Here is a 13,744-nt window from a genome sequence, read left to right on the forward strand (position 1 = left end):
TTGTTGTAACACAAAAAATATTAAAATAAAATCAACTACAGAAACTGAATTACAATTCATTTAATACCATGAACCAAACATGTGAGAGATTTGATTCATTGAAAATAGCATTCAACAAAGTATGAAAGAGGATTTTAGTTTTGAGCTTGAAGGGAGAGGAGTGAGAGGTGTTCATCAATGGAGCAATCAACATGACATGAGATTCTGCAAGATGAAGGGATTAATATCAACCCTAGACCTCTCTGTTCCATGGGGGAAGGAGATGATCTTCTGGTGCTTCGATATTCCACAGCATCTTGAAGAATTATGTTTCCTTGTTTATCCATACAGTAAAATGCTCCCATGAAGAATCTCCCATCACTTACCCCTACCAACATTCGCCTAAACAATAGTTTCTTCACTTGTGAAATGTCTGATTTGCCCTCAAAACATGCTTCTCCTTCTACTGCTTCATTTGTATTCTCCATTCTGAAACTGAATGAATTCATACAAGTAATGAACAAGGAAAGAAACCATACAAAAAAAAAAAAAAAAAAAAAAAAAAAATCCATTTTTATTCATTAAGGCATATCGTCGAACACCTATTGTGCTTCTGCAAATTACATATAAGAGGATGCGATAGATTATGGCATCACTTTCGGGAAGTGAAAATAATTATACTATTAGAGATTCGTATGCAAATCGAAAGGAAGTTTTCTTTCGGATAACTAGTAACAGCACGAAGAAATAGATTACGAAGACATGAGGATGTGAATAGAGAAGAGCGTATCACCTTCAACCAAATTAATTGAATCGGGGTAGAAGAACGATATTACTTTTCCTCAATTCCACCAATACTCTGACGAACGTCGCCGATTTCAGAGTTAATTCGCTTAATCGAAACACTGAAATTGCGTATGTGGGTAGCCAATAGGCAATTTGGGGAAGCCGATCAGGAATTCAGGATCGTCTTCTAGGTTTCAAACTTACAAAAATGATCCTTCCTATTCGTCAAACTTCATTTCAGCTCCCCTAACAACGACAAAACCAAGACAAAACTGTAAAATTGTTTTTTTGAGTTTTGGTTTAATCCTTCATTTTTTGGATTAGTGTTCATTTTGACTTTGTTTCAATGAGTAATTGATTTCTGGTTTAATCATTCATTTTTTTGGATCAGTGTTCATGTTTCAATGTGTAATTGGTTTTTGTTAAACTTAAAAAGATTAATATGCCATTTTAATTTGTTTTTTCTATTTTCTTAAAAAAAACCTCTTATTTGAATATTAATTGTAAAATAAATAAAAAGGATATATATATATATATATATATATATATATATATATATATATATATATATATATATATATATATATATATATATATATATATATATATATATATTTACTATCTTATAAAAGAAATCTAACTATTTTTAAAAATAGATTGATTATAATAATAATATTTTTTTAAGACGTCCAAATGATGAAGCTGATAGTACAACTAGCCATTAATAAAATAATATTAAATTTTAACCACATTTTGAATTCAAATATTTATCATCAAATCTCCTTATATTTCTCAGCAATTTGATATGGTTCCCTCAAATCCCGGATTCATTCAAATTTTGAACCCTTTTCGATATCCTTAAATTTAGCATGTTAATTTAAATATCCCTCTAATCGTAGATACCTCTTTGTTCCCTCATCTGCTATAAAGTCCACCGTCTAGGAATAAAAAATGACTTCATCTCCCAAATAACACCATAGTTTGATTATTTTGTCTTAGACATGTACTTTCTTTTGTAACATAACATTTTTGTAGAGGAAACATATCACCGAAAAAATTTACACACCCCGCCGCTTTGCGCGGGTACGCTGCTAGTATATATATATATATATATATATATATATATATATAGAGAGAGAGAGAGAAAAAAAGAGAAAGATCTGATCTCTGGCGATGATCGAGAAAATCGCGTGAAGGGGTGCGGAGAGATGGCTATCGCCAGCGTCTTCTTCCTCTTCTAGTTCGATTGGGTCATCTCCTTCGCATGATCGGAGCAAAAAGAAAGAAACGTGAACACATACAGATTAGGGAGGTAAGAGGGTGGTTCAATGATGGCAAATTTGTCGAGTGGGTGGGTAGTCGACCTCCGGTGGCCCCTTTGTTGTTTAATCTTCGTCTGGTTGGGAGAGGGAAAAAGAGAAACACGAGTGGAAACAGATGACGAGATGTATTGGGAAAACTCCCCCAGCTCTTAGCTTGATCGGAGAAGAAAGACGAAGGTGTCAGTAGGAGTTGTCGTCAACTGTGATGGAAGCAATGGGCTACTCCGGCAGTGGATTGCGAAGGGGGTGAGGGGAAACAATTGGTCCCGTGGTGATTTTGTGATGTTTAATCAATGAAGAAGAAGACGAAATCAGCAATAGTAGGGATCAGATAGAGGCTCGCCACAACTGGTTAGCTCACCGGTCCTTCTTCTTCTCCACTTCGCTAGTGCCAAACAAAAAGGAAGGAATGAGATCGGTACAATAGTCATAAGGGGGTGCTTGGGTGGTTTCTTTGAGTTCACAATGGTGTTTGATTACTGTTTAAATCGATAGGAACAATAGAGGAAAGAGAGAGGTCATTACCTCTTTGATTTCACCGAAAAAATAACACCTCCTAGTGTGTTTTATTTACAATTAAACAAAGTAGAAGAAGAAGATGAAGAAGAAGAAGAAGAAGAAGAAGAAGAGGAGGAGGGGTTGAGAATTTGAGTGAGGAAGGAGATGGGAGAGTGAGAGAGACGTATGAGTGTACCAATTATTGACAATTATAAAATCTGATTCTTAAATATTGTTTTAGATTGTAAAATGATTTTGGTTGTACAAAGATAAAATTCTAAAGATATTTTGTGCAAAAACAATCAAATGTTGTGTATTTTTGTGCTGTAAATCCCGAATCTCAATTCTCAATTCCCGTGTCATCAAATCATTTTGTGAAATTTTTCTGAAAACGCTTGCTTATTGTCTCGGTCGTTGTGATTCCAAAATACAGACAGAATTCAATTTCGATATATCAAACTCCATGAATTACGTTTAAAGTTTCACGATTAATGAGATCGGATTCGACAGATTTTACGAATATGATTTTGGTCGAGGTTTAACGTCTTATAAAATAAAATAAAATAATAGATTGTAGTCTTATTTAAAAAACGTGTTCAAAAGTGATTTTTGAGGTTCGTAGTTATTCCAAACGAAGCAGTGCACAGTTCGTTGCAGGAAAATCAGATAAATATTGATTTTTGTAAATTTAAAGAGGCGTACATTTCTCATACGACCTCCGTTTTGAATGTTCTTTATATCCACGAAGTCGGGAGAACGTAATTTATTCAGATATCTTATCCATAACTCTCAGATATATCTTATGCAAAAATTTATTTTTAACGCCACAAATAAATTAAATTTTTGGTGATTTTCGATTCATTCTTCAACGATAGATGTTTAAGCAGTTTGGGACGTCCTAAAAGGTAGTTATGATGATAATATTTTTAATATACATATTAAACATAAAATTACATACAATTGGTCTTTAATACCTAGTAGTTCGCGGTGGTTTGACCGCCGAGCTCTGACTAACTTTTACCAATTGTTACATTATCCCCCCGTTGAAAGAAATTTCGTCCCGATATTCCGCATGTAGATAAATTATTATAAAACAATTGGTGTCATTTTTCTTTTCGTTAGATCCATACATGATCATCCTATAGTCGATTTAAGTTGCATGGCTCTAGATTAGATAACTGATCCAGTAGATGATATTACCACAAGTCACAACTAAATAGGGAATATGGAATAAGATAGAATCAAATATTTTAAAGGTTGTCGAATCTTATATACAATTCTATCGTGTGTACTTTTCCAATAATGAAATATTGCATGGTTTCCTAGCTCACTTCATTAAAACAGAGATAACAAGGGTGTCATCCAACCGACACTCCTTGAGACTTAGCGTATAGAAAAGCATCGTGCATGTCGTTTAGTTTTCAAGATAACTTAATATAAATATCAGGACCAAATTTTGTTAAGAATTTCGAGGGTCCTTTGAGTCGCGGTTTAACTTAACTCTTTCTCTAATCTGGATCATTCTTCTTAAAGGGAAAGCTTTTAAAGTTACATAGTTTCTGACTTGGAAGTCGAGATACTTACATTTTTTGTTCTCATAACTCCCTTGTCGTTTGAGTACAGTCTAAAATCTTTCTCCGGTTCACACAATCTTTTCTGTGATCTCTTTTGTGATTCATGGATCAAAATGTAGTGGATCACCTGCATGCTCTTTGTTCAAATTCGTATATTTAATCATTGCTCGACATATCAATTATCGACACTTGCATTTGTATAAGGCCTAAAACGGTGTGGCCTTGATGCTGGTGTGATAACTATCATTGCAAGAAAACTCAATTAAGTGCAATGAGTATCTCATGAAATATACAAGTCTATCATACAGGTTCATAGCATATTAGTCAAGTTAGGATGGTTATTTCATTTTGGCCATTCGGGATGAATATTTATTCTTGTGTCTAAGTGAGTGCTCAATGATTTCAATGATTGTCAAAACTAATAGGTGAATCTACTATCTTAGTGAGGGATGATAAATATCGGCACCTCGCGCAGTATGATAATTTATTTGGGAAGTTATGGTCAACTTTTCCATTTCACATGGTTCTTAGATTAGCAGGAAGTGGGAGAACTTAGTCACTTACGGACCACTACCTGAATAGGATTAGAAACCGTTAGGTTTCTTAGGTAGCTTTAGTATGAAGTCCATTGACGTTGGTTCCTACTTTTACTTGGGTATTTCTTTATCATTACCCTAGTCCTAAATGTTTCTAACATTCTGCATTTGGTACAAGTCTGATATTTGTCAACTCAAGTAGCAATTTCCGCTTTCATGCATGTTCATCACTTCAATTCTTTCAAATCTAAGTACATTTAGTCGGGGCTTGGATGGGTGGGACACTTTAATCTGTGAGCTACGTCCAAGACTATGCACTTGTGTTTACTGTACTTAGGCGTACATATTCGGCTCACAAAGTATCATGTCCAATCATCCCTGAGCTTGACCATTTTATCCGGTCTTCATAGAGCTTCACTCGCAAATCCCTTCTCTCTCATTGTCTCTAGTAAAACTTATTGAATTTGGGTTGTAGGTTATGAATGGATGTTCATAGTTAATATTTGTACCCAGCTGGGTTTGGTACATTCTTTTCGATTCAAGACATTTGCTACTATATCAATCTCATTACAATGTTAATGAATCTCACATGTCATTAGGACAACAAATATCTTATTCATGTCATTCAACCACAAGCATAGGCAAAAACCTTACATCAATTCATCTATGTGCACCTCAATCCTTTAAGTATGTGTTGTCGTATACGAATAATTTCTCTATTCCTTCATAAATGTAGGATTTGTGCATTACACCATAGTTATTCCAACTCCTGGAATACAATCTCTTGCTTATCTTTTCTAGATGGACTTTGTACCATTTTAGTGTTGACATAGTTGGCAGTTGGGCTACCATAAAGAAGTTCCTAATGGATTGCTGGTAGTAGACAACATGAATTCTTTTGTTGTTAAAATTTTAGCATTCATTTCTTGGGAAAAAGTCTTGACTTAAACTTCCACAGTTGATTAAGTCCTTTACATTTTTAGCAAATCCTTAAAATTTGATTAAATTCTTCACAAAGTTGCTTATATCACAGTTAGCCAAGAAGTTCACAACAGTCCATCGTTTGATTTTTACGGTAGGAAGGAAACTTTAGGTTCTTCTCTGACTTGTCATCATAAATGAACATGGTTTTCTCATGGGTAGATTTGGTAGTACAAATTTCCTGTAGTATAGATCTAGACACAATGGGGAGATAGTCGGTTTATACATATGATAATGTCAAAAATTCCGCTTGGAATTCGTATGAAGTCTATAAATAAAGATCGGTCGTTGCTGGTTATTTTATCAGTTGAAGGGGATCGTATAACGAATTGACGTGACACAAACAAAACCATGTCATATAGATAACAACATCAGACTTTTGATGACATACACACGAGATTGACGTGACAAACATGATTTGGTAGGTGTTACGATAAAATATATTAAAATTTTACGAGTAGATTTCTGACAGCTCACTAGTTGTCCTTACTTTATAGGTTTTCTTCAACCCATTGGGTTCATGAATCTTAATAGGTTTTAGTTTAGCGTTCACAAGGATTTATTTGTATATCCTAATTAAAGGTACTTCAGCATACAAGTGGTTAATGAGAAATGCACCAGTTACTACTGATGGTTTTTGGTTTTTATTCATTGTTCTGATTATGATTGCTCTTAATCGAGTTGTCACCTCCTGGTTCTTCAGTCTTAGGCAGTTTCACTATCTTCATAACAATCTTTTCTTCAACCAATGTTTGTTCTAATTTCTACATTATATCTCTTGGTAGCATACTCCTATAAGCATCACCTATGGTGCTTCTTAAGTTGTAGCATAAGAAGAGTCGATGCCCACGATTTATCATAATAAGTCTTCTCGGTAAAATTTGTGTTCTTAAAAGTGTAGGTGTCCTTCTTTTAAACTTGAATGGTTCAAACATAATTCGGACGATTCACAACAAAACGAAATGGACTGATTGAATACCTAAGCCAAATTCAAAAAGATTCACGAATACACAAATGTGTAACGATGTGAATTTTCAAAACAAATTTTTGATTTTTAATCAAATAATCTTCATAACACATTTCAGAAAACATCATTTATTTAGTTACATAACATAACTCCAAGTTTAATCAGTTAATAATCCAGGATCCTCGAAACATAATTCTTTCTCTGGTGTATACAATCAAGCCGGTGTCATCCCGCGATCCTGAGAAAACCTGAAACACATAACACATAACACGGTAAGCACGAAGCTTAGTGAGTTCCCCAAAATACCACGCACATATAATTAGCCACTCGAGGCTATAACTCAATTAGACCTTCCAGTCAATGCGTCTCAGTGGACCTTCCGGCTCCACAACTCTGGTAGACCTTCCAGCCCTACCCTGATGACCTTCCGGTCCTGCTCTGTTGACCTTCCGGTCCTACTCTGTTGACCTTCTGGTCCAACCCTGTCGATATTTCGACCCGACCAAGCAACTCTTGACATAACACATACATATCTCATAGATAAGAACATATCTCACATAAACAAAATGCATAATATCACATACACAAAATGCATAGTATCACATAACTCGTGTAAGCACATAAGACCTTCCGATCACACATAACTACCACTCTAGGTAAGGTAAAGTGAGAAGACTCACCTGATGGCTAGTAGGTAATAGACAACACTTGAAAACCCTGGACTAGCCTCCGCCTACACATTAGACAAGCATCCTGATCATTATTTGCCTTATTACTCATTTACTCCTCAAGTCCTCTTTTCCCCTTTTACCCTTGGGATGGGTACAAGTCTATTTTACCCTTCCTTGGTCCCTCCTACCCTTTATTGACTCACCCAGGAAGTCAACACAAAACCAAACCGAGTCAACAACCAAGATTGATCTGACTTGCCGAGTGCACACCTGTAACTCGTCGAGTCCACTTGTATTCTCCACGTTCTTCTGAGGGCTCATTCAGCTCACTGAGTTGACTCCCAATTCGATGAGTTAACACTGGGTCCACGATACTAGGTCACACCCGCTACGACTCGTCGAGTCATCCCATGGACTCGGCGAGTTGGCTCCATCGGATTTCTCATTCAGCCACCTGAGGTTAGATCTGTGACTCTAGCTTATAGATCCAACCTCCTAGCATCAAAAAGTCATGTAAAGGTCCGGCCTTTATGCTCATGCATCACATATCTAGTTCTATTTGACAAAATGGCCCCCATAATGATGTTTTAGGCTCAATACTCTTATGTGAATGCATAAAACTGGGATCATGGGACTCTCTGGACCTCTCAAGGTCCAGATCTGATGTCTAAGCCTCAAAGGGACTTCACATACTTCATAACTCAACTTAAAAGAGGGCGAAGAAACCCTAAATTCATGAGATCTACTAACCATACGAAAATAGGTATAAATTTATACCTTAAACAACAGCCTTGAATGGAATAGCAGCAGATCTGAGCCCCTCAAGTGGATCTTTCTTGAACAACCTCCTTCTTCCTTGTAAGAATGCACCAAGATGATGAAATAAGCCCCCTCCTTCTCTCTACGCTCTCTGGATCAAATGGGGTCTCTTAAGGGAAAGTGTGGCTGCAAATGAAGGCCATAAGAGCCTTTAAATAGGCCACAAACCCAAACATTTAGGGTTTTCCTCCGCAGTGCTGACTCGACGTGTAACATCCGAAAGTTTGGTATGGCTTGAAAACCCTAGGGAATGATAATTTTACATATTTGGTCCCTTAAGTACGTTGGGCGTACCTAAGAGTACGCTTAGCGTACTACATTATTGTGGTCGCGGAGGAATCAAGGTACGCAGGGTGTACCTTGATTTACGTTGGGCGTTCGCGCTAGGGATGCAAAACCCTAATGTGTAGACTTGTTCCCTATTTAAACACCTCTAAGCCTTTGGACCCAACATTATTCGCCCCTAGAGCCTCATTTCCGTCCCTCATCACCTGAAAATCTTTGTGAGAAAGAGCTTGAGCCTAAGGAGTGGGTTGTGTGGTCTTTGTGAATTTTATTCAAGAAGAAGGAGTTCCTAAGCAAGCTTGGAGTGGCTTGGAGCTTAAAGATTTTTCACTTAGTTCACCTTGGGAGGCTTCTGGAGGTATAAAGTCATGACATTTCCATCTTGTTCTTTAGATCTAGTTAGGGTTTCCATTTTGTCCCCTTTTGTTGAATCTAGACCTTCTCTTGGATGTGAAGCAACTCCAGGGACTAAGATGTCCGGATCTGATCTTTGTATGCATGCTTAATGCATAAAGTTACGAGCTTGGTGGGTGCTAAGACTCCATGCATGATTTGAGAGCTCTTATTTAAGGTCTTGAGTGAGAAATGAGGTTTTGAGGTCCTTCAAAGCATACAAGGTCATAAAGTTTCCAACTTTATGACCTACGACGTTAAGATGTGCTTAGATCTGACTTTGGGGTGTATACCTAACGAGAAATAAGCACTTAATGGAAAAAGTGCTTAATCTCTTCCTACGTTGGACGTAGCTTAGAGAACGTCATGCGTAATGTGTAAAAACCCGATACGTTGCGTACGCACCCCTGGTGGTACACATGGCATACGCACCCCTGATGGACTTGGACTTGTTTTGGGCCCATAAGCCATTTGGGCCTTAATCTATCTTTGGGTCTAACTATATTTCTAGTTAATGGATCAATTGATCAGTCTTGGACTGGAAATATTATAGTTGGACCTTGATGGGCTATGTGGCCCATTAATAAATTTTGAGCATGGACTTTGGGGCCCATTAGCTAAGGAAGACTTTTGGGCCATTAGGGAAGGACTTTGGGATTGAGTTTCAGTTTAGCCATGATCAAACCCTAATCTTGGGTTAATATTGTTATTGTACAACACTAGTGGTTTCGGTCTGTCAAGAGAGCAACTATTGTATTCAGTAGTTGGAGGTGAGTCTTCTCACCATACCTATAGATCTACGGCACCAAGGCCGGCCCATGGTGATCATGTTATGTGTGTGTTATTCGTTTATGAATTGATATGTTATGTGATATTATGTTGGTATGGAAGACCCCGGGGGAGCCCGTGGCATTGGATATAAGACCATGTGGGGTAGCCATGGCATTCCTAGGAAAATACCATGTGGGGTAGCCCATGCCTTTGGATGTAAGACCATGTGGGGTAGCCTATGGCAGTCCTAGGTAAAGACCATGTGGGGTAGCCCATGACATTCTTGCTGGATTATATTGCATAGTTACTGAGACATGTTATAGCTTTATTAGCTAACAGGATATGCGTATGTAAATGTGTGTGGTATGCTCTGGGAAACTCACTAAGCATTTCGCTTATAGGTTGTTGATTTGTTTCAGGTACGTCTGAGCCCAAGGGCAAGGGCAAGGCGTGATGACGTCGTGCACACTCTATCTCTCTCTTTTAATGTAATTGGGACCCTCTGATGTTTTAAAAGGGAAAACAATGATGTAATGAATGTTTTTTGAAAACATGTGTTTGGAAAACCATGGTTTATGAGATTGGTTTTGATTAACTTAAAAATGAAAATTTTTCTTGGTAAAATTGGGTCTTTACACGGTGAGTCAGATACCCAACTCGTCGAGTCCATCCATTTAACACGTTACCAACTCGCAACCCTACTCGACGAGTTGAGGCACCAACTCATCGAGTCACCCAAGCAAACTCATACTTGCATATAGAAATGTTATACCTCAGAAATCAGGATGTTACAGAATGTTTCAAGGTATTTGAACTTAGCTTAGGAAATTATCCTACCTCATATGGCTTTAGAAATGAACTTAGCTTCTAAAGAGAGACCCAAGAGTGTTGGATCCTAAGAGTAAGTCTAGGTATCCTAGTCCTAAACTTCCTGGTATAAGGCTTTTAAATACTTAATTTTTTTGTTTATGAATAATATTTTATCAAAGTCTTTTAGTGTTTCAGATTCGTAAGACTTAACACCTTTCGAAAATTTATTATCAGTCGTGACAAAGCTTGGATAGCATAACGGCTATTTATATAATCTTTTCCAGGTTTCTACCAATATGAAAGCGACAATTCTCATAATATTTATAATTCACGTGATTAATACAATGTAATATGTCGCAAATAATGACTCTTAAGTTTTAAAGTCGATCATGTTATTCATTGCAATAAAATCCATAACTTAGTGGAATGAGTTATATTTTTATATTTAATAAAAAAATATATTAATAAATTTTACTTTCATTTTTGCATAAATTATATATATTAAAATTTAATTTTCAATAATTTAAATTGTTAATTATATATTTTCATAATCTTGGTCTTTCCATCAAATATGACAATGTACTTTCGTTTTATACTCGAATAATATTTTTGGTCATTTGTATATCTTTTCATACTTCCAGTCGATGCTTTAACTCATATATATATATATATATATATATATATATATATATATATATATATATATATATATATATATATATATAATCTTCATTTTTATGACTTTGAATCGTAGCTTTTGTTTGTTGGATTAGGTGTCTAAGCCCATAACTATAATTGATATGTATTTAAATTGATAGTAGCAAAGTTCTTTTGGGTTGTCTTCATTCTAGCAACTAGACGGAATGACTTTTGGAGAGAGATGATGAATTTATTATTTGACTAATAAATTGAAATAAATGATTTATTAATGTATTATGAAAATAATATATTTATTAGAAATCATATTATTTAATTAATATTTAATCGGAAATTAATTTGGAATTAATTTTCGGATTAAATGAACTAATTAAAAGTGCAGGGGTTGTTTAGCAATTTATTGATAGTTGTGGAATTGGGCTCTAGAACCTTTCTAAGTAGGTTGGACAAAATCTTCTAGGAATACCCTAAAAAATTCATCCAAGTACCTCTAGGATGAGGTTCTTGGGATGTTTAGGCCTTAAGCTAAGGGATTAGGTTCCCTCCTTAAAACCCTAGCTTTGGTTCTAAGCTACCAACAACTATATACAGGGCTATACCCCTTTGAGATTTTTGCCGCTCCTAACAATAAGAAGTGCCAAAATTTTCAAGCCTCATCCTCTGTCATATCATCGTCTTGCTAAGTGTGTTTATGAGCCATTAGAGGTGTGGCACTTGCTCTCAAGCTTCAAGAACTCTTGGATCTACATTGTTATTACTACATAACAATCAAAAGGTATGTCTACTATCTCTTAATATGAAATCGAATATAAGTAGGTAACTCCTAGGGTTTACTCTTTTGTGCTTAGTACTTGTATGTTCAATTAGAGAAAACCTAGATCTAACAATTAGGGTTGCATGCACACATAGGGATTGTTCGTTATGCTCAAAACCTATCAGTGTTATCATAGAAATCTATCCAAAATCTTGTGATTTTTAATATTATTAATTAATATATCACAACGAAGGATAATTATGTCATTTTATAGCATTCTACTATAATTTATATGATTTATACAACTTAGATAACTAATTCATGAACTTTCGACCAATAATAAAGTATGATGCTATTTTGTCTATTAAACATGAAAATCATCAAAACTCTGATAGACATGCATGTATTCACCTAAATATTAAATATGTAAAAGAGGGGCCATTGAAACTGACATTCGATGTGTGATCTCGATCCCAGTTCGCTTTTTGCTGAAGCTTCATATGAGAAACCGCAACGTAACCATTCTTGGACTTTCAAACATTTCCAGGTTCATTTAGTAATGTTTTAAACTAAAGGGACTTGTTTTCAAATAATTTATATTAAAAAGAAAAGGCTATTTTGTAATTTATTTTACACAAGGGATTGATCTTGGGATAAATTAAATTAAAAGGGACTACTTTTATATTAATTTACATTAAAATGGTATGTTTTGGTCTTTTAATACAAAAAAAGGGCTGATTTATTAAACTAACTCAAGTCAAGGACCAATTTGTAATGCCTAGGCCTAGTTTTTAAGGATTTAGGTCAAAGGCTGGTTTTGATTTAAAGTTACAATTGTAGGGACTTGTTTTTCCAATTTGGTACAAAGTTTGGGTAAAAGAATCGACGCGTTCATCCTCTTCTTTGTTCATCAGATCAGCAAAGGAATGGGGGAAAGATTGAGCAAACAAAACAGCAAGGAGAAAGGTCTGATCTCTAGTGATGATCGAGTAAACCACGTGAAGGGGTGCCGACAGATGGCTATCATTGGCGTCTTCTTCCTCTTCTAGTTCGATTGGGTCATCTCCTTTGCATGATCAGAGAAAAAAGAAAGTAACATGAACACAAACATATCAGGGAGGTAGGAGTACTGATATCATAACAAAGGATATCAGCAGGATTGGAGATCAACCAATCCATGCCGATGATGATGTCGAAGCTTTTTATGGAAACTGATATAAGGTCGATTGGAAAGGAATGGTCGTTTAGGGTTAGGGTGCAACCGATGAATACATCATTAGTACTCTCTTTCTTTCGATTCACCATCTCAACGTTGAATGTTTCAGTTAAAGTTTGGGGTCTATGCTTCATTAGATGCTTGAATGCATGATTAATAAAACTTCTCTCCATACCATAATCGAAAAGAATGCATGCATAAGAGTTGTCAAGGAGGAACGTACTCGTAACAACGGTGGGATCAACAATTGCCTCCTCCTGGCCCATAGCTAGCACTCTCCCTGTGTTTCCAGTTGTTGTTTCCTTGGGAAAATTCCTCTTGAAGTGCCCGATCTCTCCACAGCCATAACAGGCTTGACCAACACCCGCTCCAGGAGCCTGATTGGTTGGTTGGGCTAGTGTCTTGCAAAATCGAGTTGTGTGCCCCTTCTTGCCAAAACTATCGCACATCATTTCACGGTATGACCCGTGATGATGATAGTTGCACATTTTGCACCTTGGAAGAGTACCAACATATCTACTGGCAGGTGCTTGAGCTGCAGGAAAAACAGCATGAGTGGTAGCAGCATGAACTACCACTACTTGTTGTTTCTTGGAGGGTTCCTACGAAGACTGGCCCTTGCGTTTATTCCAAAAGTTTTTCTTCCCACCACTCGCCTTCTTTGGTTTAGGAACGACTACCACTGCATCAAGATCAACCTCGTGATCTATGATAGTTTGCGCTAA

At 36.3% G+C, this 13,744-nt stretch overlaps 1 protein-coding gene across 2 annotated transcripts; it reads right to left on the reverse strand.

The window, feature by feature from the left end:
- Positions 1-18: 18 nt before the first annotated feature.
- Positions 19-994, reverse strand: LOC145004444 (Small nuclear ribonucleoprotein family protein). Of its 2 annotated transcripts, none has more exons than XM_078963363.1 (2): positions 773-994; positions 19-468 (listed from the first exon to the last, which is right to left on the reverse strand). In XM_078963363.1, exon 2 carries the CDS (start codon positions 465-467, stop codon positions 135-137), a length of 333 nt encoding a protein of 110 aa, XP_078819489.1. In that variant the 5' UTR covers position 468; positions 773-994; the 3' UTR covers positions 19-134. The 2 variants fall into 2 exon arrangements, with proteins under 2 accessions (XP_078819489.1, XP_078819488.1); XM_078963362.1 differs by having other exon boundaries at positions 19-474; positions 773-991.
- Between the last annotated feature and the right edge of the window lie 12,750 nt (positions 995-13,744).

The sequence above is a fragment of the Lactuca saligna genome, chromosome 7 (genome assembly GCF_052625555.1).
Source record: "Lactuca saligna cultivar CGN05327 chromosome 7, ASM5262555v1, whole genome shotgun sequence".
In the NCBI taxonomy this organism is placed as follows: Eukaryota; Viridiplantae; Streptophyta; class Magnoliopsida; order Asterales; family Asteraceae; genus Lactuca; species Lactuca saligna.

Bases quoted from the DNA above. Each gene is read 5' to 3' on its own strand.
- LOC145004444 (XM_078963363.1), bottom strand. From the start codon at position 467: ATGGAGAATACAAATGAAGCAGTAGAAGGAGAAGCATGTTTTGAGGGC.